The following is a 24088-nucleotide window of genomic DNA, read 5'->3' as shown; positions in this document are numbered from 1 at the left end:
CGGCTGCACAGGGCCACGCCTCCATCACTGTGTCCTCTGAAATATGTGGCCCCTGAATTTGGACACAGCGTTAGTTTTAATAGTTTCAGCACATTTCCTGATTATACTTTTACGGTTTTGTCAGTAATGTGTTAATTGTACTATAAATATCTAGTAAATTATTAATAATTAATATCTATCAATACTGAATTTGTACCTACCATATTTGTTGTGTATCACAGGACTGGCACCAGCTTCTTCTTCCTCGTCTACTTTCTGACAGTTTTTCTTTTCTATTGTTCTTAAAACTTCTTTTTCATTGTCATTTTTTTAAACGTTCGGAATGGCTGCACATTCTGCAAATGGCCACGTCAACCTCTGGGTCTGAAACCTGAAGCATCAACAGTGACGAGCTAAAAGCTGCAGTTCCTCTAATGACCACTAGAGTCTGGCTCCAACATTGAGTCAGTCCCCACAGACTCCCATGTTCAAATGTCCAACTTTACAGCAGAAAGAAACATGTTTACAGCCTGGTACAAAAACTGTTCTGGTCTCTAGAGATAATTTCCTCCTTCAATAACAACTGTACGGGCTGAATTTTATATAACTCACCTGTTTACATTTTATTAAGGACTAAAGTGATTTTGAATTGAGGGCGTGGCCAATTTGAGTGACAGGTGGGTGAGTGTATGTTTACCACAAACCATCATGCACCGAAGTCTCAGCTCCACAGGCCCCACTTCTTTGTCCATTTATGGATTAGCTGGGAGTTAGGGGCGGAGTCAGACACTGCCAAGATGGCAACGGTGGAGCAGCTCACTCTGAGCTTCAGAAACCTGAGGGTGACGTCACAAAGCCCATCTTTATTTACAGTCTATGGCTTTAACTGCTTCTGCTCTGAGGAAGAGGTGAGGTCGAAACCAGCCAGCGTTTTAACGAATGCTCGACTGAACGAAGGCTTTTAATACATCTCCTCCTCATGCTCTGTCCAAGAACATTTTCTTCACATCAGTTTTTCATCTTCAAGAGCAGCTGAAGGCTGGAGTGGGGCACAGTCCTCACTTGGGCTCTTCTTTTGTCTTCATCTGAATCTGAACATGTTGTATTGAATATTATTTTACAAAGATATTTAAAAATGTGAATGATGGCACAAATGTCCTAAATGAGCTGAACACTGAAGACACAGACACACAACATCCCTCCACTCTCCATTTCAAGGTTATTGACACACAGCGAGGACCTGCTGCTGTTACAGCTGCTGCCTGTTTCTCTTCCCTCAGACATGTTCCATCATCAGGCCGAGCCAATCCCCTGTTTTCACACCGCAATTATAAACGGATTATAGACGGATCTGCTTCATTACTGTGCATATAAACGTTGCTTTTACAGCGTTTACAGTGGGAAATGACTGAGGAGCTGAGCTTGACAAAGAGCACCTTGGCTGCTCTCCATCTTCACAGCTGTGATCAGTCTCCCTCCCTGTCCCTGTGTCACTGCACCCTCCTCCACCATGCATCACCTTCACCCACTACAGCCCTAAAATTACAGTGGATGGACAGATTTCCTGTCTCCACTTGCCCCCTACTCTTATCCCTGTTCTACTCGTACACTATCATAATCAATTATCACATCTTCTATCCTCTTTCACTCCTCAGCCCATCTGTCAATCTCTGTCTGGGCTGTCAGAGGGTATTCATATCACTGCTGAACAACTGGGGCTCACAACAAGAAGATAATTACCTCACCATTTCATTCACCATTAACCTCCACAGACAAAAACACAAACCTCCACTGAGAGCCAGCTGAAAACAGTCGTAGTGCAGCTGTAGATTCAGTGATTTGTGTATGACTGAAGGTTACTGTGACACAGTGAACTGACCGAGAGTGAGTCCTCTCCGCCCAGATCACATTAGACCAAGTGTAGATTATCATGTCATACCTGGACTAGATTAACATGGACAGAAGACAGTTTAACAGTGTTAATGTTGCACCATTTAGACTGCTGCAGCATTAATCACTTGCACTATCTCACTGGCAGGACCTAACATACCAGTGCTCAATACAGCAGCGCTGGTCACACCGGACAGACTACTTAGTCTATCTCCTGCCATGTGACCTGCAGCACCACAGACAGCTTAACCTGTCTTTATAACTAAAGAGCTAAATGTTGCAGTTTATCATTAAAGAAAAAAGGAATTTGGTATTTTGATAATTAAAAAAATCTTACAGATGCCACACTTCACTGTGGTTTTAGTGGGTTGGAAATATCAATCTGTCAATCCAAGACTTTGGTATAATAAAATATTAATCTAACAGATGTGCGGTCAGTAGTAGTGTCTCTTCAGTCATGTAGCCCACAGGAAACTGGTTTAAAGGTCCCATACAGTCTAAAGAGATGTCCATGTGTTTGTGATTATAAAGCAGGTCTAGGTTCTATATTAATACTGTGAAAGTATCAAAGCCTCAGTCCACAGAGAAATGCACACAGCCTGTATTCAGAAACTGAGCCTTAAAACCAGTCGTCAGGACTTCTGGAACTTTGTGATGTCACAACTACCAAGCCCCGTCTACCCAAACTTACTGTCCAGCATTGCAGGATTTGGTTTCTCTGAATGTTTACCTGAAATCTGCTATAGCAGACCTGGACCTGGCAACACCATAGATGGTCACCCCGATGCCGGGCTCAAGGCTCCAGTTTATAGCTCCACACACATCCAGGAGTCAGGATATCTCGGCCTCTGCTGCTTCATGTGTGTGTGTTTTGCTGTCTCTCACAAGTTTCCCATCATTTTGAAAGGGCAGCTTCAATCACTGGTGCGTTCATTGAGCAGGAAGCACTACATGATTGGCTGGAAAGCAAGTAACATCCAAACTGAAACTGAAAAAAAAAGGTTAGAAGTAAATAACTGATTTGTTCTTTAGCTGATCATTGTTGAGGGCATCCAACATGGCAGCCGAACAGTTCAGTTCAGGTCAACTGGTGTTAAGATAGTGTTATACTTTACGCGTCTGCAAGCATGCGAGGGTCCACATGATGTCCTCATCATCAGAGGATGTGAGGCTCTGTGTGGACGTCCATGTGTCCTTCAATTTGTTGTGTCTATGCTTTTTTCACTCACTATAACCTTTAAATCTGCATCACAAGTCTCTACATGCTCTCCTCCAAGAGAACCAGAAAGTAACACAACAACCACACATCAGTACTGTCTGCAGCAAAGAATAACTGAGGCCTTAGTGTGTGATGGTTGTGTCATAGCTCCTCTGCCTCAGCTGATTTTCTATCAGCAGGAAACAGTGATGTATTGCTTGCTTCTGAAATCCATCTCTGTGTCTCCTCTCATTTATATTCATTAAATACACAGCAGCAAAGCCACCGTCTTAGTGACACTTTATGTCTGTTGTTTCATTCTGTACAGGTGAAGACCCCTGTGGACTATGGACAACCGAGTGATGATAGAGAAAATATAACATTCATAGAAAGACATCATTACTCAGTACAATATGATTTAATATTGAAATTACAGAGGTTCAATCCACCTCCAGACGTTTTTTAATCTCTGTAAAATCCTCTGCTCTGATTCATATTTAGTTGAACATGTTTTCACATAAAAACTGGTCTGAAGCTCATCTACTGTGACTTCCTGATGAGAAACCTGGATCAGGCCTTGGCCCCGCCCACCACCTGCCTGCTCCAGGTGTCCAGGTGAAAGAGCAGAGAGGATGAAGATGGTTAGAGGAGGAAACATCAGAGACTCAGCCTCATGTTGGAGCCTCAGTCAGACCCAGACTCAGATGAGGAGTCTGTTGAGACCAGAATCAGAGACTAGCAGACAGATCAGAACCGTTAGCATAGTTAGCATCTTTTATTTGTTTATGTTGTTTGTTAGCTTGTAACTGGCAGTGGCTGATAGTGGTTGTTAGTGATTGTGCTCATGCTAACTCTGTACTGACAAGGTTTCAGGTGCATTTAGCCCCGCCTTCCTGTCCCTACAAGTTAACAGGATTGGTTCCTTAGGTTCTATGACGTATGAATCCCTGACTGTCTGAGTCTGTTTTTATGAGACTGTCATTGGTTCACTGCAGTTCAAGGTGGAAACACTCAGTCATGGTGTTGACTCATTATTATGTCTTCATAATATAAAAAAACATTATGAGGACGTTAATGAGGTGAAACACCTGATCTTCATCAGAGGGTCTTTAACAAAAAGAAAAAATCTTAACTCAAAGTCCACGTACTTGAATTTTCTGAACTTCAGGACCAAATCTCAACATTTGTCCTGGAGATCGTTCATCATTCATCACATGACCCAAGTATGAAACTTTAACCACACAATGAAAGTCGTTCTATATGCTCATATTAAGATCTTTCTATTTTTTTGTCCAGCTACCATTTCCATCTTTAATATTGGACGCAGTAATGTTGGCCTGCTACAAACACCCCGTCTCCCCCTTTTATTACACAGTAATGAAAGTTAGATACTGTAGCTTCTTAATAATGAAGTTCCACAAAATAACATTTGCATGTTTAATAAGATGTTCAGCAGTATTATACACCTGTTTCTCCTGATACTGTACATTCACTTTGAACAGTTAACACAATGTTTTCCACAGCAATGTTCATAAAGAAATCCTGTACAAACATGCTGCAGTGGTGCAAAACCACTTGTACAAAGAAATCACGGCACAGACCTGCAAAACAAAGTATTCACAATACTGTTTGGATCAAAAGTGCTTCCACTGCTTCTAGAGGTCAAATGAGAGAACACATTTAACATTAGTAAAAACAAACCACCCTTTACTTCCTGATCAGTTAGAATAAATATGAGCTTCATTTAAAAAATAACATTTCACATTATTTAAATTAGGATCACATTGTTATATCAGATTTTCAACACATCATCCAGCTCTGTCCTGACCAGGTCCTGACGCAGAATTCAAAACCTGCACCGACATCCCATTTGTCCACATTAAGTAGTTCCGCATCACAGGAAACACAGCCAGTGTTTACTTTTTAAGAGTGAGATGTTCAGGTGGATATCAATCTCATGTCAGTGTGTTATGTACATGGTTAGCCTAGCTTAGCATAACAACTGGAAACCTGGGGAAACCGCTGGCCTGGCTATCCAAAGTTCAAAAATACACTTCAATTCAAGTGGTAGTGTTAGAGAAGCAGCAGGAGCTGAGTGATGAGCGATGAGCTGCGGAGGACGGGGGCAGTAGAAAAAACATGTTTTAGACATGATGACGAGGGGAGAGATACTGAAGCTAGACAGAAGTGAAGATTCACCTGATGCAACGCTGTCACTGAATCCTTTATTTCTCAGCCTCTGAAACAGGTAAGAAACATGAAATGAAGAACATTTGAGAGCTCAAACATTTGGCTTTTATTGTTAATCACTGTCTTTACCCTAATGACCATCAACATTAAAAATGTTGACAAATGTGCTTGTTTTTACAGCCACATACATTTTTTGAGCAAAGCCAGTGAGTTACAATACGAATCAAAGGTTTAAGCTCTCAGATGTTTTTTCATTTCATGTTTCTATCTGCTTCAGAGGCTGAGCAATAAAGGTTTTAGTGAATGTTGCGTTTTTCAGAAAACCCTCAGGAGGTTGTTTGAGAGGGAGTTTTTTAATGGGTTCAATAAAACACTTGTATAGTGGTTAAGGTTAATGTCTGTACCTTTAAAATCTTTATTTCATTATTTATCACTAATCATCAAGATGATGATTAAACTGTTTGACTTGCTCTATCTTCATTTTAAACATGTGGGAACATCACTCAAAACAAGAAGCACAAGCAATCACATGATCAGACAGGTGAGAAACCAACCTCCAGGTCAGCTGAACTTTAAGAAGGTGAACGGGAACATGTGACCCTAACTCCGCCCCCAGCGACAGACGGGGCCGGAGGTGTTATGTTTTCAGGTCATCCCTCCTGTTCTCGTGAACGCCGGATCTCAGGATCACCTGGAGGGGATGTTTTCAAATTTGGCACAAACAGTCACTTGGACTTAAGGGTGAACTGATTAGATTTTTGCGGTCAAAGGTCAAAGGTCAAGCTATGAGTCAAGACTTCACACAGCAATTATGACAGAATTTCACACAAATGCTTAATATTTTATGATACTGAATAAACAGGGATGTGATCTGACGAGTCGAGTCACGGAGGCAGACGACAGTGAGGCGGTTCTTCTAGTCGACAGAAACAATGGCAAGGCTACAAAAATAAACTGAACAAACACATTTGTCTCATCCCTCAAGCAGAAACCTGCTGGTGCCATGTCAACACAGAGAGTGTCGCTTTAAAACCCGACATCAGCGTGTGTTTGCGTTGTTTCTGAACAGTCTGAACAGTGATTGGTTCTCTCAGCGTGTGGAGCAACAGACTGGATCGGACCCGAGTGTGAGGAGAGGTCAGTGCTCTCTGCGGGATTGCTCTCTCACTTTATTGCTGTCACATAGAGGTTCATAAGTGTGCGCCCAGTGTACCTGCCGACCCCCCTGCTGCTCCTAACTGTGGCGTCGTGTCAATCACTGTCAGCCTCTCCTTTCACATTCCTAGCGGCTCTGCCTCCTCTCACTGCCTCTCTGATCCCTCTTCATACGCTTGCCATTATCCTCCCTCATCATCACTTACCAGCTTCCTCCTCCTCCTGCTGCTGCCTATCATAGACTAACACTTCTGTAGTGCTGCTTGACAAAGCTCTCCTGCTTCTCTTTACTGACCACTCCCTTCTCCTGTTGGGGCCTCTCCTGCTGGGGCCCCTGGGTCACCACCTCCCTGCTGACGGCCGTTTCATTAGGCTTCCTGTTGTGGTCCTGCTCTTCAGCCAGCATGCTTCCGGCGTCACTCAGGTCGCCCAGGTCACCCAGGTGCTCCACCGAGTCACACTTTTCCAGGTCGGAGGCGATGGTCTGCAGGCTGATGACTGACATGCAGTCCGAGCCGGCCTGCTCTGCCTCCAGCCGCTCCCTCTGGCCCCAGCCGCTCTCTCTGTGCCTCTCCACCCACAGCCGGGTTTTCTCGTTGTCTGCCCAGTCGCTTTCTATGCCCCCAACTGCCACACAACTACTGACGTGAATCCCGACAGCAGCTCTGACCTCAGCCTCGGCACCTACTGGGGAGCTCCGCCCCCCACACACTGCAGGACGCCCCCTGCTGGCCCTGATTCGGCCCCTCTGTGCGTGGATCTGCTCACTGATCTGCTCCAGGTTCCGCAGGGCCACAGAGTAACGAGTTTTTACTTTCGCCACCTGCTCCTCCAGCTGGACGACTTTCGCCTTGTGTTCCTGAAAAACAGTTTGAGGCAAGTTAGCAAGGCTCAGTGAGGAACGTCTCTGGACACTTCACCCAAACAGAGTCGCTTTGTAACTTGGTCATTTTCACTTCAGTGTTGGGTTAAACATAAAATCACAATTATTAATCCCCCAAAGATTTTTAAATCAGCATGAATTGATTTCATGGCTGCTGTCAGATTAGCATTCATCTAAATTTACCTGTGTCTGATGACAGTTTGTCAGGAGCAGGAAGCAACACCTAATAAACACCAGCTTTGTCAGGTGACTGACTGAATTAGGATGATGATGTCACAGGTCTGCGCAGACAGAACCACACATATCATCAACGCCACAGCTGCCAAACCGCCTCTCTGCTCTCAGTGTTTCCCACTCAGCCTCAAATCCCTCACCTTTGCCTCCCCAACTTCAAAGCAGCTGCAAAGCGTGGGATATTTTCAAAACTCAAATGAAAGTCACTGAAGGTTGTTTGTGATGCCTCAGAGCCCTGAATGTCTGCAGTACTGTAAATCACATCCACAGTTTGCAGACTCTGCAGCAACACTGTGCAACAGGTAAAGTACATCTGCAAAAACCTGCTCAATCACAGAAACGATCAGTTTGTCGCTCACAGTACATGTATGTTGTATTTGTTGTTACCTATTAGAAGAGAAGGAAACCCACTGGTACACACCTCCAGAATGTGATTGAATTGAGCCTTGAGTTCAAAGTAGGGTTTGGACTTGAGGATGACCTTCTTCAGGGCTTTCTGGAGGGTCTGAACTCGAGCCTCGGCGTCCTGGCAGAGCTGTGTGACGCGCTGGTGCTCTCGCTCACTGTGGAGTCGCTCCTCCTCCGCCTCGTTCACCTGAGCAGCACAGGAGACAGGACTGAGAGCGGGAACGCTGCATCATCAAACAGATCACACGTCACCTTCTGCCTGTTCAACTGTTGACTTTGTCAAGACTGGAAAAGCACAGGTGTTACCAAAGGCGTCCACCCAGCTGCTTTTAGCATTTTCAATTTGCAAAAAAAAAAAAAAAAATAGAGTGGAAATGAGAAAAAAAATCTTAATAAAGCTTGAAACTTTTTACAGTTGGCTGAGGTGGAAAAATGCATAGTGGAATGGGAAACAGATGTAGTGAACAATCATGACGTACATGAAGCGTGTGACCTGAACGTTCACTGAAGCTTCCAATTCACTGAAGAGACTGGAAAGGACGAATCTCCCTGAGCCATGTGGAGCAGGATAAAATACTAAAATACTGGGAATGGGATGGGATGGGTTGGCACAGGAGGGGTGGGCTGGGGAATTGATTGATTGATTGATTGATTAATTTATCGCAGCGATAAAGGAAGCTATTGATGACAGCCCCTCTGGCACAGCTACTGGCTTTGCCCCAGAATTAACGCTTAAGTAAAATGTACGAGCAAATGTATGATCGCTGCCATAATCTTAACACCAAAGCAAGGTAAAAACTCAGAGGAACCAATCACATGTCACGTGTCACTGATATTAACACTGGGAAAAGGGAGAATACTATTGTGTTGTATGCAGATGATATACTGCTATTTCTCTGCAATCCCAAACAATCAATCCCAGCTGTGTTAGCAACAATCAGTGAATTTAGCAGTTTCTCAGGCTTCAAGTTCAATGTAGGAAAATCTATAGCTCTGCCACTGGGAGGTGGCACAGATCCAAATAATAGCAGAGCACTTTGTCACTTCTTGTTTCCTGGCTGTGATGTATAGTTGTCATTGAGATGGAAAATAATTTAAAAAATAAACGTCCTAAATTGAAAGTGGAGAAATTTCACGAAGTCTTAAAAGTTCAATTACTGATCAACGATGGAAAACAATTATGATATATCACAAATGGATATGTAGCAATTTTAAATCCCAGGAAACTCAGTTTGTGATTATATATAATCTACAAACTAGCCCATACTGCAGGAGCAAATATGACAATGACTGTTCTGGTATATGTGTAACGTGCACACAGCATGTGCATTTAATCTGGTTCCATCTGGAGATTCATAAATCCTGGGTTGAGACTGGAAATCAAATATCTTCTGGTGCCCTACTGAGCTTAATCCTGTGCAGTGCCTCACCTGAATTAAACACATATAGAGAATTCTCAGAGTTTTGCGTTACTGTGCACAGTTATCAATTTTACACTGGATAGATAGCTTTGGATCGATGACGTCAATCTTCTTCAAGGAGACAGGAATGGCTTTTTCTCAGTTTGGAGCCCTGTTGTAGCTTTTATTGGAGAGGACTGTGCTGAGATAATACTTTGGGCTGGGTATTCATGCTGACTTCCCAAATCGATTCAGTTCGACTCAATATGGATTCAGTCAGAGATATGTCAGAGAACAAAAGCTGTAAATTGTCCCTCTAACCTGGTGCGTTATTTAGCATATTTAATGTTTACAGTCTGAATTGGTTTTATGTACAGTTCTGTATAAAGTTTGCCCAGCTGTTATTGAAATTGACATAATTCTGTTTTAGTGTTTCTGAAATTAAAGCAAAAGAAATAACTGGAGATTTGAAAAACTTGTACTTATTTTTGACCCATCCACTCACCAAACTATACATGCATGTATATGTATATTTATGTACATGTATATGTAACAATCTGCCCTCTGTGTGACTCTGTTTAGTTATATTTTGTTTTACTTTAAAATCTCTGACCTTGTGTCTGTGTTGATTTACTTCCAGCCTTTGTAGTTTTCCTGCCAGTTTTCTGTGTCACCTGATTCTTCAGTGTTTATACATAACCTTGTCTTCCCCCTGATCAGTTGTCTGACCATTATATTGTGTTTACTGGGTGTATTTTAGATTCTTGCCTCTGCCTTACTGGACTTGTCAGCCCGTTTGGACTCCTCTCCCCGGTTGTGACCTTGCCTGGCTCACCATCCTGGAGGCCTTCTGATCCTCTCTGTTGTTAACTGCATAAGCTCTGCCTCAGCCTCTGCTTTTGCGTCCAGTTTGTTACCCTGCTGCTCCAGCTGTGACAGAACTGGATGGGTTTCCTGTTTACAGGCTGTGTCTGCAGCACGCTTCCTCTTTGTCATTGGCAGCTTATACACAGACACTGTCACTATTTAGAAATAAAGCAGCTGGAGTGAAATTACTGTTTATACATGAATTTGTATGAGACACAGATCAGTGCATTGCATACCTGTATTTCTGACACCACACCACCTCTGATAGACACGTGGCAGCTCTGGCAGGTAACGGGATTCAACAGACAAACACACACTCTAACAGGCAGGTGTCCTTCTTGACATGATGAACTTTTTCCACCAATTACTTTTGCGATATGTGCAGTTTCAGGCACAAAAACAACTTCATGTGGATCTCTCAGTCATTCTGGGTCGTTCTGACTGGTGACGTTGATAAGAGACTGAGCCACCATTTTTACATTTTTCAATATTCTTCTATTTACCACCTGTACCAAAAACTGACTGAACCATGTCCTCAAAACTGAGGTAGATGAATTTTGTGTGGTGTTGCATCCCTCAATATTCACTCTGCCTGTCTACATCCCAGAGACCGGGAGGCCTGACTGACTTCAGATGCTCCATCTGCATTCCTGAAAAGGTTTCTTCTGTACTTCCCTGAACCACAACATCTCCTCCTACAGGTCAACACCACAAAAGACATCTGTTTAACTAACAACTCCCAGTGTGCACCGTTTCTGGCAGCAACTTGTCCAAGTGACTTCCCCTTTAGTCTCCATTTCTATGTGAAGCTCCATGAGTAGATAAGTAACATCAGAGCCAAAGTAGCACATTTTTAAACGTATTTATTTTATCGGTTCAACTAGAATCATCACCTCGCGGTTGTCTACCACCAAAAACTAATCAGTTCATACTTGGGTCCAAGTGAACATTTGTGCCAAATTTAAATTTCCATCAAAGCATTACTGAGGTATAGTCACCACAAGAACGGGACTGACTGTCACCAATGCATTAAAATAATATTTTTTTCTGAATGTAAAGTGTCCTTGGTTGTCCTGCAAGAGGCTTAAATAAATAAATAAAATGTGTTATTATTATTATTATTATTATTATTATTATTATTATTATGAGTGTTTGACTCTGGCCTTTGTCTCTGATTCTTTGCTCACTGTAAAGTTTTGTTTCAACTCAGAGAGATTTTGCATGCTCTCTCTCTTTCTCTCTCTCTCTCTCTCTCTCTCTCTCTCTGTCTGTCTCTCTCTCAGTATAAAAAGATCAGTTTAGAGACTTGGTTGGAAACTTAATCTTCCCACCTCAGACTCATAATCCTTTGCAGAGACACACCCGCTGCTTCTCTCTCTCTCTCTTTGTGTCTCTCTCTCTCTGTCTCTCTCTCTCACACTCTCTCTGTGTCTCTCTCTCTCTCTCTCTGTCTCTTTCTGGCTTGGTTGGAAACTTAATCTTCCCACCTCAGACCCATAATCCTTTGCAGATGCACACCCACTGCTTCTCTCTCTCTCTCACACACACACACCTGAGTATAATCTCACTAACCTAACAGAGACGTATCATTTCTGCCTCATGTTGGCCACACTAAGTTTTCAGTGTGTTATAAATTCCTCTGAGTGGTCATGATTGTTGTTCGTGCTGTAATATTATCTGTGGAAAAATTACACTAGTTAATTTAACTAGATTTTGTTTATTTATTTAATTATTAATTAAAATTCCAAAATCATTATGAGACTGATTCTTTGAGTCTGATCTGATCTGACACCTGCACCATCAGTCTGACACAGGCTGGTTTTTGCTCCATCATCATTAGAAGCCAAGAGTCCAAACACAGGCATTTCAGTTATTTATTCATGTTAACGAGGGTAGGCTCAATCAGTGGTTCCCAACCTGGGGGTCCCAACCCCTGAGGGGGTTGTGAGATAATTTCCAGGGGTCACCAGATTGCTTTGAACAAACATCACAAACATTGATTGTTTTTGGGGGTCATGACTCAAAAAGGTTGAGAACCACTGGACTAAATAACAGGAACACATTTCTGATTAAAGCATGGCAGCTCAACACCACCACACACTTCATCCTGCAGAACCACACAGTAGAATCAACACAAGCACTAATGCCAGCAAACAAATGGTCTCCATGGAAACTGGAATTTTTAAAATTGTGTTCCCTGCTGTAAATGCCTTTATGTTTTTCCTCAACTAAGGAAACCTTTAAAGAGATTATGTGCAACAGCCTTAAGTAACTCCCTCAGCTAAGAAGAAATTTAACCTTAAGTGTCGTACTTAAGTAGAAAACTTAAGGTGCTTTGTGCAGCTGGTCTCTGGTTGTTACAAATGTTTGATTTATTAAAAACCACAAACTGAACTGACTGTATGGGGAACAGTGTCAGTAGTTTTAATTGAACAGTGGCACTGCACATGTACCATCCCTGTCCTGATAAACTCACCACATAAAATCCTGTGGTACATGGTTATGTTGGAGGAATGCAGTATTATCACAAATATTTTGTTTTAATAAAAGACCACACAGAGGTTCCTCTTTCACTCGGACTGTGTTGCGGTTATGCAGTGACCAGTCCACCCATAAGCATCTCATTCATCTAAACAACTCAGCCTGTGTCTCTTGTAGTGTCTCTACCAGCTGTAGAAGTTAATGGGTGACACAAGTTGGAAAACACTGTCTCTATGTGTAGGCGAACACACATTCTGGCCTCTGCACTCCGGAAATTCTGCCAGTATAGAACAAACCAAAACTCCAGGATCGGGGAGAAGTCTGGGCGTGTACCTTGGCAGTGGCGTGGTTCAGCATCTCCTGCCAGGTTGGGTCCATGGTGTTCCTGTCGGCCAGGAGGCCCTGCTCTGCCACATACACCATCTCCCTGGCAGCAGTATGCATGGATACAGCCCTCTCATACCTCAGAGCTGCCTTCTGCGTCTCCTGTTGGGCCTGGGGAAAACAGACAGCAGCAGCTAACAAACATGGCAAACAATCACTACACCTGCAACCACAGAGGAGCTGGTCCTCTCAGCATCAGAGCCGCTGTCCTAACTGGACACGTCGATGACTTAAAAAAGGTTTTGAAGACGTCAAAATTTACAAAAATCACTGTCGACGGGTCCTGATGCAGTTCAAGGCGCTCCATTTCTCTGTAGTTAAACTTTATAAGACATATCCTAATGTACACTCGCTGAGCACTGTATCAGGAACACCTGTTCACCTGCTTACTCATGCAGTTATCCTGTCAGCCAATCACGTGGCAGCAGCAGATCCAGGTGAGGGGCTGTGACTCAGTGAGTGTTTGTGAAGCTGCTGATCTCAACAGAAGCATCAGTGAGCAGCAGCTCTGTGTGAACGACAGAGGTCAGAGGTCAAAGGAGGATGAACAGACTGGTTGGAGGTCCGGTCACTCAGATAACCACTCTTTACAACTGTGGTGAGCAGAAAAGCTTCAGAGTGAACAACACGTCCAACCTGGAGGTGGATGGACTGCAACAGCAGAGACCACGTCAGGATCCACTTCCTGTCACCAAGACCAGAAACCTGAGGCTGCAGTGGACACAGACTCACCACACTGGACAGGTGAAGACCTGGTCTGATGGATCTGGATTTCTGCTGAGGCAGCAGATGGTAGGGTCAGAGTCTGGATCCATGGTCCCACCCTGTCCAGGTGGTGGTGTGATGGTCTTAACTCTGGGCTTTATCGTGATGTCGGTGCCCCACCCAGTATTAGTATGGTGTCTCTGATAAAGTACTCAGTGAGTGTAGACTCCATGTCTGACTCTAACTCTATCAGATATTTGTGGACAGCCAATACACCTGGATCCTCTACATACAGTCTGGTATCTCAGGTGAGACAGGCCACCTAACCAGAGTCAGATATACAGGTAAGATCTCTGTAACACCAGAAGTCCAACATTCACACCCTCTTCAGGCTCTCATTGCTCAGATGTGTGGAGGTGGGGGTTTGTGCAGCTTCCCCTCCCCTTTCTATGACGGCAGTGGCCAATATGAACGACTGTAGTTTTACAAGCTAGTTGTTTTGGACCCGACGATGACTTTTAAACCAACAGTGTATTTTTTAGGGTTTAGTTTCATTGTATTTTCATTTGGCACTTTGTCCAAAGCGACTTAAAGTAAGAGCAAAGAGTCAGATGTCTTCCAAACCTGGGAGTGTAACTTTTAATCTCAGAGCTAAACGCACATTCAGTGCTACAGTGTGTAGCCGTCCCTTTATCTTCCCCTGACACTGGTATGTTCTGAATTAGAAAATGTGGTTTATCAAGAAGAAGCATTCGATCAGACCATTGTCCATATGATCCACAGTCTGTTTAAGATTTGAGAAGAATCTGACGTTTGTGTTTGAATTTTTCATTTTGGTCTTTTTCCCCTTGAAATTAACTCATCCAATTGCAGCAATGTGAGTTTTTCAACTGGAATTTGTATTTAAACCTGATGGTGGTTTTCTGTAACAGACACTGATTTTCTGTCAAAGTAGAACCACACAAATTCAGACAGATGGTTTTCAAAGTCAAATATTGCTATAATAATGCTATAAATTCAGTGGTATTCAATTTCAACAAAAAAATATGTATTAAATAACACTAACACAGCAGTGTGGTATTCAGTTGATGATATTTATCAGCCCTGAGTGTAGGGTCCATGTACTTTCAGGCAGTTTGTTTTTTGTGTTAAACCAAAAATGGAAAAGCGTAAAAACAGATCCAGTTTCTGTTTTTAGGTCAAGAATGAGTAACGGTTCAACTCTGCTGTTTACAAATGTACATTTCTTTCATTTTTCCTTGTTGAATTGAAGAATGAAGAAATAAAGTAGGTAAGTAAATATTAAATAAGATAAGATAATTTTTAAAATAACATTAATATTAATATTTAAAAATAAAATTAATATTACTAGGTAAAAAATTCAAAATAAAAGCCAAGTGTAACATTATCCAAGCATTAACACATGAAAAATATTTGATTGACAGTGTGTGATGTGTTATTTACCTGCACAGCCTGAATTAATGACCTCATTAATGAACATGTGGAAATACACTGTGTGGTCCTTCCCTGACAGTGCTGTCTACAGGGACCAGCAGAGGTCTCCACTGTTACAGATGATTGTTCAGGTTCATATTCTCCTGCATGATCAAGCTAATGTTCACTCTCTATAGCTGTTGTTGGTTGGTTGCCGACGCTACAACCTTTATTGTGAAATTCATCAGTCCTCAGCCAGACATCACATAGTGACCTAATCGATCTACCAAAGATATTGATCATCATCATATCTGCTGCAGGCAGCTGTCACATGTAATTTCCACATCAGTCTCGTCTGAAGTCGAGTCTACAGACGCAGTTTCAACATACACCAGAGACAAAAACTCAAGTTCAGAGATATTCTGCATCTGAGCCCAAAACATGACGAGTTCTCCTCTGAAGCATGTCAGAGGAAGAAACAGATAGACAAACTGTCTGTCTGCAGCCTGCATTCTTTTATAGAGTCACCATTCTATCCTCTTGGCTTTTATTTTCAAACATTTACCTTTTGTTCAGTGACACCTGACTACCTTTATTCATTCTTCAATTCCACAAGGACAAGGACTGTTTGTAAACAGCAGAATTGGAAGACAGGTCTGTTTCTATGCTTTTTCCTGTTTGGTTTAAAATGAATAGACACACTGTGAGGGCAAGTTGATGTGTTTGTTCTTTCAGATGTTGTGTAATCTCATTTTAGTTAGTTAGTTAGTTATAATATCTATATGCACTTTAGGTCTCCCTTCAAAATAAAAGCTCTCTGTCACTGGGGTTTATCCTGATTAAAGAACAAAGTCATCCCAGACATGCAGCTCAGTAAATTCTGTCAGCGTCTCTGCTGGTTTGTGAGAAAGCTGCTGAAGTCAAGGTTACTCTGACGTCTCAGTGTGAGAGAGGTGGGGGGTTGGGGGGGACTGGACGGGGACGGACACGCCGCAGACGCCTCACTGACTGCATCACTGATGGTTTTTATCATATGTCTTATGACACGTGGGATTAAAAATGTAAAGGCTGGTGAAACCTGTGTACAGCACCACTGGTGTAGTACTAATGGCGTTTTCCTCATTTTCTAATTTGCATTTTTATAACTACAAATGACACTGCTTAACGCTTCAGATTAATAATCTATTATTTGCTTTATTGCCTTCAATTAGACCTCTGCTCTTTCTCCACACAATTTTCATTAGTTCAGTTACAGTTTCAAATGACTCTTCAGCATGTTGATTAAACATGACTGTCACTCAGGCCCCAGTCCTTCAGGGATGAAATGATTCACGTAATCAGTGTGGTTTCACGACAGACCAGACAGATCCTTCACTCTCAGCTATCACACACTGACATTACAGACACGACGTACACATCGCCACTACTTATCTATGACATTTATCCGGTGCCACTGTTTATTGTTGGGACAATAAAAAGAAAGAACTCAGAATATTACGGAAATTTCATGAAAGATAAACAAAAAACAAGAGTTGCATATGAAAAACACTTTTAAAAAATCATATTTGTACTATATATTGTATTTTTGGTTTGTTATTGCTTTTATTTTGTAAAGCACTCGTGTTACATTGTATGAAAAGTGTTATTCAAATCAAGTCTGACTGACTGACTGAACAGAATAAAAGTCAGCAGGTTCAAATGGAGGGAAAAAGGAAATTAAACCATCTGGTGTTACAACTTCACCGACTGTTTTTAAGCAGTAAACATGAGGCTGATTGCTGGCTGGACACACACACACACACACACACACACAGACTCTCATCTGGAATTAACATTAATTCAAGCTGGGCGATATTTGCCCACTGATCAGAGACAAATACAACTAACATAAACATTTGTAAATCTTCTTATTTGTGTATCATGAAACAAACACTTGTCTCTGACAATTACATTTATTTGTCTCTGTAGATTAGGTGTTCAGCATGAACTGTTGTGCACATTTCTCTTTAGGCTTCAGGATCTATATTTAGGCGTCAAACTGTGATTATAAATATCAAAAGAGTCTGGAAACAGTTCACACTCAGTGACTCACAATAAATAATGAGTATATCATATTAAACACTGAGCACACAAACACAATTACTTCTGTTTATCGACTGTCAAATTGTTTTCCCTGTAAACAGAAAAACGTATGATAATAATGAATGAAGCTCAGTGAAGTTGTGTGTTTAGTTTGATGTTAAATTGTGTGTCTGCTCTTTCTTTTCACTTCACCGTATCTTTAACTTGTCTGCTCTAAAAAAAAAAAAAAAAAAAAAAAGAAAACGTGATCACAGAAGAGTGATGAGGCGATCACAGTCTCACAGTCTGTCTTAATTAACACCAGTTCATGTGCAGGACATGGCATACACATCATTCATGCATCGGACCCCTGGAGACTGTAGTTTGTCATACTGTTGAGTTGTGATGTTTTTCACTACGCTTCCATAATATTGAATGTCACAACATTTTCCGACATGTCATTGTTACGACCTGGCTGTATTACTGACCCCAGTCCAGTTATTTTCTGTGTGACTGTGTTGTGATACTGTTTTTTGTGTGAGAGTGAGTGCTCTCTTCCTGTGAGGAGCCTCACATGCTCCAGACCCAGGTCCCTCCTGACTGGCTGGATCACGGACCTGGCCGGGGAAATGTCAGCTGTTGGTTGGCTATTTCTGTTCAAACTGTCTGGGTTCTCTGGTTCTCCAGTTCTCCAGTGACAGACCTGATGATTCTGTCAAACTCATCCTGAAACTTTGTTAGTTCAGTGTGATGACTGTGACTTTCAGTGGCAGTCTGACTGTTGGTGTGAACAGATTTGGGACATTCTGGTGTACGTGTATAGACTGACTCACTTTGTTGGAAACAGCACTGAAGCTGTGGGGGTGAACTGCCACGTTCTTTCTGAACTGTTTTCTTTTCTTTATTGTTTTTGCCTTTTGTTCTCCCTTAAGTATTTGCCTCTAATACTTGTTTTTGTTTGAATAATTTTTGACTTGTGAACCTCCTTGTACTTTAATGTTGTGCTTCTTTTTTCCTTGACTGGAGCATAACAACATAATTTTTCATTCATCAATTAATACAATTTTATTTATTTTTTTTGTTTTGCACATTCTGCTCTGCTGCTCACTGTCCATTTCAACTCAGCATGTAACCATGACAACAAAGATCATCTAATGTTGAGGAAGTATTTATTTTAACCCAAATCACCATCTTTTCCTGAACCAAAGTAAGCCATGACCATTATTATGGTAACCATGGTGACAAAGGTAGGTACGCCGCTCTCTGTACAGTCCACATGTTCATTATTGTAACCATGACAACCAAGATCCAGTATGCCCGCTGCCATAGGGACGCTATTTCAGGAGACACTGCTATTGGTCGTATCAGAGGGTTGATGGCTGTTCAGGTTGGAGGAATTGTTGCTTGTTTTCGTTGTTAGCTTATATTTTTCATCACAGTTTTTCTTGATGAACTTCACACTGCAGAGGACTTCAACAACAACAGCATCACCAGGACAGGAACCTCTATCCATCACTCCACCAAACTCAAGTAATGAAAACATTTCCAGCCAGTCCAGGGACCCTCACCTTAAGCCTCGGTCAGCCTTTGAGAGCTGTTTCTAATCATTTGTCCACCTCATTTATTTTAATCAAGGTAGACTAAACATTACAAACGCCCCCTAGTGCAACACAATACAATTTAATGGCGGCACAAACTACAGCTCCCTGATCAACACCTTTCTATGATAGTTCAAGCAAACCCTGGACACTTGAACCTTCATGATGCTGGGATGTACTGTGGGACTGTTCTGGCTGCACTGGTTTACATTAGCAGAAAACACACTCCCAGCTGAGTATCTCTCATTCTGATCCATGCACATACACTGCGGACTCATGTGCACCTGTAAGACGCACCTCTTTGGCAAGTCTGCGAGCTTCATAGTAGGGCCTTGCTTTCTCGATGCAGGCACCGAGCTGGGAGCCCTGTGCGTTGAGTTTCCTGGCAGAGTCAGTGAGAATCCTCCTGTAGCTGGACCTGGCATCCTGAAGGCAGCACACACATGACACAACATTCAGCGGGCGCTGCCACCACGCTGTGTGACAGCTGAGGCTGTGATAACAGGTCAACAGTCAGTCAGTGCACCAACTCTGCAACATAAACAATTTGCTCACATCCAGCTGCAGCTCCAGCTTGTTGATCTCGTCACTGGCCTGGTTGAGGTGCTCCAGCTCCTCCTGGAAACACAGGGGAGAGATGATTAGTATTCAAGGCAGAGGATCAACAGAAAGGCTGGAAAGAAGCTGGAATTAAAGCAGGATTTAAATGTTCAGAGGAGGGACACTGCAGCCTATAGACTTGAGGCTGCCCAGCCCAGGTACCAGTCTGTGACAGGAGCAGGCTGAGGACGTGCAGATTTGTATGTTTATCAGTGAGAACTCACTCACCCTCAACTCAAATACCAAACTAGATGGTTTGTGTAACATTGATAAAACGGGGTGCATCTATTAAGCTACCTACGTGATAGTGATCATTTTGTAACCTGCCTGAATTCTTGGGTCCAGTTCCTCCTCGTATTTGCCGGCATCCTCTCCCTCTCCGGGTTTAATCTGGTCCTCAGCCTCTCCATCATCCTCCCAGTGCGCTTTCACCTCCCCCGCGGTGTCTGCGTCCGCTCTGCGCTTCGTCACGGTGCTCCCCTCTCCGCCTCTTGCCTCTTTCCCCGGGGTCTCCTCCCGCACGCCGGCCACTTTAGAGCACCCCACCCCGCTCGGAATTTCACGCGAGGTCCCTGGCTCCATGTGCGGCCTGTGGCTGGGCTGTAACGCTAGCCTCCCGCTACACTGGCCTGTTTACTCGACAGGAAAACCGCTACTGGAAAACAGTGCCTCGGTGTTACAGTGTCCCGCTGTGTCCGCAGCACAAGCCACACACGACTGCAGTGCCAGCACTACCCAGCCTGGCCGCCGTCATCCAGGCTGCACAGGGCTGTCACTCAGCAGCTCTCCTCCCGGCTCTGCTTCTCTTTGACATCTTCAGATACTTTTAAAAAATGTATTCATGTTGTTTTATCCTGGTATTTTTAACCCAGGCTTATCATCATTATAATTATTATTTAATTGCCGTGTGTTGGAATGAGCTATAACCATGAGACTTGGCCCAATAACTTGAAATGATGTGCACCACCTTCCCAAAACGTCCCAATCGGCCACGTGGTGGCGCTGTAATCACGGCTCTGACACGCAGTTTTCAAAAGGTAACGCCTCTCACATGGTTTGTCTGACTGACTTCAAATTTGACCCTCAAGTCTCCTTCAATGTGCTCTACAAAAAAGCCTCTTGGACCACCACTGTCCGCCATGATGAGTTTTTGCTAATTAGCATAATGTGAAAAACAGTTACATTATTACAACTTTTTCAGTTTTGACTTTAGCAACACCACATTTGGTGTACAGCTGAGGGGAACTGAGATATACGTTTCTGTAATAAATTAGCAAGATTGGTTGAAAAACATGGCCGCCATAAACAGAAGTAACTTCATAAAAGACAGGCCGTAGATAATTTTGGCCATAACTCACTAACTATTTGTCCAGTCATCATAAAACTTGGTAGATATCTTCAGGCAGTGATTGGGAATATGCCTACCAATGCATTTTGAGATTGACCCATAGGGGGTGCTGCAAATATTCTAAATGTGTACCTCAAAATCTCACCAATTTTGCTACACATGTTCTGGGGGCAATTACTAACCAAAATCTGCAGTGCCATATTGACTGATGAAAGTAGTCGGGGCCTAACAATCAATATGGCACTGCTATCAAGTCTACGGTCAATTTTCAGAGAGCTGGAAGACATGAAGATTGGCAGTATATGTAAAAATCATGTGCACATGCTTCACAAAAAAATGTGATCTCAATTATGGTGGCATTATAATTAACATACAAAAATGTGAAACCCTTGAAAAGCTTGGTTTTGCACAAGTGGATGAGGAAAGGACCATGATGAAAATAAAATTCCATCTTCTTCCCATGGCCTTTAATGACAGATAAAGACAGGGAGTTCATCCCGTCTATCTGACTAACCACACTCTTTCCATATGTTGAGTACAAGATCATTTGGTGAAGTGGGAATTGGACCAGCAGCCAAATGCAAAGTGTCTTATTGGTAAATACCTAAAGTACTGCTTATATTTCTTTTTCAGGTGCCCTTCTTTAACAAAACCACTTTTATTTCAAAATCCACATTCAGCAAAAAACTTTTTTTATGATTCCAGGATGAATACAAACAGCTTACACAGAGGCACTAAACCATAAAAAAACGGAAAGAGAAAAAAACAGATAAATGGCATTAAAGCAAACCTTTTTTAACAAAAATGAAAAGCTATGTATCAGACTGACTTCTCCCCTTCATGCCCAAGCATCTTTAGAATCATTAACAAAGCTCTGTATGTAACCTTGTCACAGACCAGGATTAGGGTTAGGGTTAGGGCCACTCAGAGCAGTTTGAGGTACATCCCTGTTTGTCAAGGTTCATATAACATATTAAACATTTGTGTGAAATTTTGTTATAGTTGCTGTGTGAAGTCTTAAGTTATGGCTTAAATGCCAGACCCTGTCACTGTGGGGTCCAGCAGTCAGGCCTGTATTGTTGTCTCAGTGAACACCACACAGGACCTCGCCCTCTTGTGGAGAAGATGGTGAAGGACGATTCATCTGATTCCGTCTCTTTTCTCTGTAGACTCTCAGATGTGGAAACATCTGTGTAACTGCAGCTCTACTCATCCCTCTGTGTGTGACCACCAAAATCTAATCACATCATCCTTGTGAATCATCCAGGTGAATGTTGGTGCCAGATGTGAAGGGATTCCTGAGAAGTTGAGGAGTTCCTGAGAAACTGTGTTAGGTTAATGAGGATGGGATGGACTGACAACCTGAAAACATCATAGCTCTGGCTCTGGCTGTGGCGGTGTATTAAATTGTTCCTGTGCCTCGTCCATGTGCACAGTACCAACAAAACAGGAATCCTCTTATGAAAAGCACTGCTCCATAGCTCCGCTGATGGCCAACATAATTCAACTCCATACTCCAACATCAGTTGCTTTATTTGCAGTATATAAAACAGTACTTCATCATTGGTTTATTAGCAAATAACAAAAGAAAGAAATAAAAAAAGAAAGAAGAATGAACAGAGGTGTACGTTTCCTTCTCGTCGCCATTTACGTGTGAGACTTCTGTCGTTTCCAGAACCTCTTGACCTCGCTGTGTCCCTGCGGTGTCACCACCATCACCCTGTGAGCCACATCCTGCCACACCAGACAGCCCAGACCCTGCAACACAACAGCTCCATTAGAGGGCAGCAGACAACGAGTTAACGTACAGTATCAGCACCTCACTGACAGGGATCTGATTAGAGAGGTCCAAATGTCTTCTCACAGGAACAGATGTAACTGCAAAGAACTGATGATTATATCATGAAACAGAAAAAGAGCAGTAGCGAGTTGGAAAGGTCAAGGAGGTGGATCATTTTCCAGAGCCACTGCTGACGGCACACATGGTTCATATGAGATGACTTCGATAATCACTGCAGGAATTACTGGCTCATCATCAGCAGAACAGGAGATGCAGACAAACAGAGTAAACAGGGGAGTACGTTCAGGGAAAACAATGGTGCACTACAGAATAACTCAAAAAACAAGCATGAGCAATGTGATTAACAGAATGAAATCCAGACAGCTGGATTTATAATGGACAGAAGGGAGGAATGAAGCGTTAGCATTAGCGTTAGCGAGTTTGGATAGTTTAGGTCTTAAAGCCCATCAGATTTTGATTCTACATCCTGATCGGTGCGCTGAAGTAAAGGACATCATTGTTTTCTAACTGAGCTTATGCTGAGACCTGGTGACATGATCCACATCATCATCATCAAACCATCAGTGACCCCTCGTCACTGTGATCCTGGAGACCCCTCCCGTCAGGATAGAGATGTGTCGTCACAGGATGAAGGTGATCACTCAGAACAACTTTGTATTGATCTGCAGTGACCCCTCCCTCTATGAGGACAAATGGACCCAAACCATGCCAGACCCCGTCACTGTGGGGTCCAGCAGTCAGGCCTGTATTGTTGTCTCAGTGAACACCACACAGGACCTCGCCCCCTTGTGGAGAAGATGGTGAAGGACGACTCATCTGATTCTGTCTCTTTTCTCTGTGGACTCTCAGATGTGGAAACATCTGTGTAACTGCAGCTCTACTATCATATAGTGTACTACTATAGTCCACTATGGTGTGTGACTGACTGATTCTGATCACATTCACATCCTGAGTCAGCTGAGGAAGAGCTGCTCTTCTGTTCTTCTGACATGTCACACCAATGTACGAGCTTCAGTCATCCAGTGTCTGACCCTGTTTACTGACATCTGTCCCATAGACCTAAATGCAGATGTCACATTAGACTCTGTTCCTATGGAAACACCAGCCAATATTTCTGAGCATCTGAAAGTCTGTAAGAAAACAGGAGTCACAGCCTTATGGTTGTCTGCTTCCGCAACTCAAACTAGTTTCAGATCACATCCCTGTTTATCCAGAGTAATATTAAGATTCAGTGCACTTTCAAATATGACAGCAAGACAGGTAGTAATGGCAAGTGAGATCACGAACTCTACTAACTCCGTTACACTTGCAGGATCCAATTGTACAGTCAGGTCCATGTGCAATGTGCCTCTGTATGCATGTGTGTGTGAGTGTGAGAGAGAGAGAGAGAGAGAGTGAGCGAGTGGTACGTACGGGTTGAGTGAATCAATGCGCTGCTCATAGCACAGTGAAATAAGGGTTTATCCATCAGA

General features: G+C 42.8%; 1 protein-coding gene across 3 annotated transcripts; it reads right to left on the bottom strand.

Moving 5' to 3' along the window:
- Positions 1–4490: 4490 nt before the first annotated feature.
- On the bottom strand, positions 4491–20497 carry sh3bp5lb (SH3-binding domain protein 5-like, b). Of its 3 annotated transcripts, none has more exons than XR_011693937.1 (7): positions 19795–20497; positions 19423–19485; positions 19165–19293; positions 13019–13180; positions 7951–8124; positions 5812–7271; positions 4491–5306 (listed from the first exon to the last, which is right to left on the bottom strand). XR_011693937.1 is itself a non-coding variant. In XM_071500648.1 (6 exons), exons 1-6 carry the CDS (start codon positions 20047–20049, stop codon positions 6648–6650), a joined length of 1407 nt encoding a protein of 468 aa, XP_071356749.1. In that variant the 5' UTR covers positions 20050–20497; the 3' UTR covers positions 4491–6647. The 3 variants fall into 3 exon arrangements, 1 of the variants encoding a protein (XP_071356749.1); XR_011693938.1 differs by having other exon boundaries at positions 4491–5177; XM_071500648.1 differs by having other exon boundaries at positions 4491–7271.
- Positions 20498–24088: the final 3591 nt, after the last annotated feature.

This window comes from Trachinotus anak, unplaced genomic scaffold, assembly GCF_046630095.1.
Source record: "Trachinotus anak isolate AG129_WGS33_773 ecotype Australia unplaced genomic scaffold, CSIRO_AGI_Tana_v1 ptg000016l, whole genome shotgun sequence".
Classification (NCBI taxonomy): Eukaryota; Metazoa; Chordata; class Actinopteri; order Carangiformes; family Carangidae; genus Trachinotus; species Trachinotus anak.
Note: the sequence above shows the minus strand (reverse complement) of the source record. Positions and strands in the feature narration are given on the sequence as shown.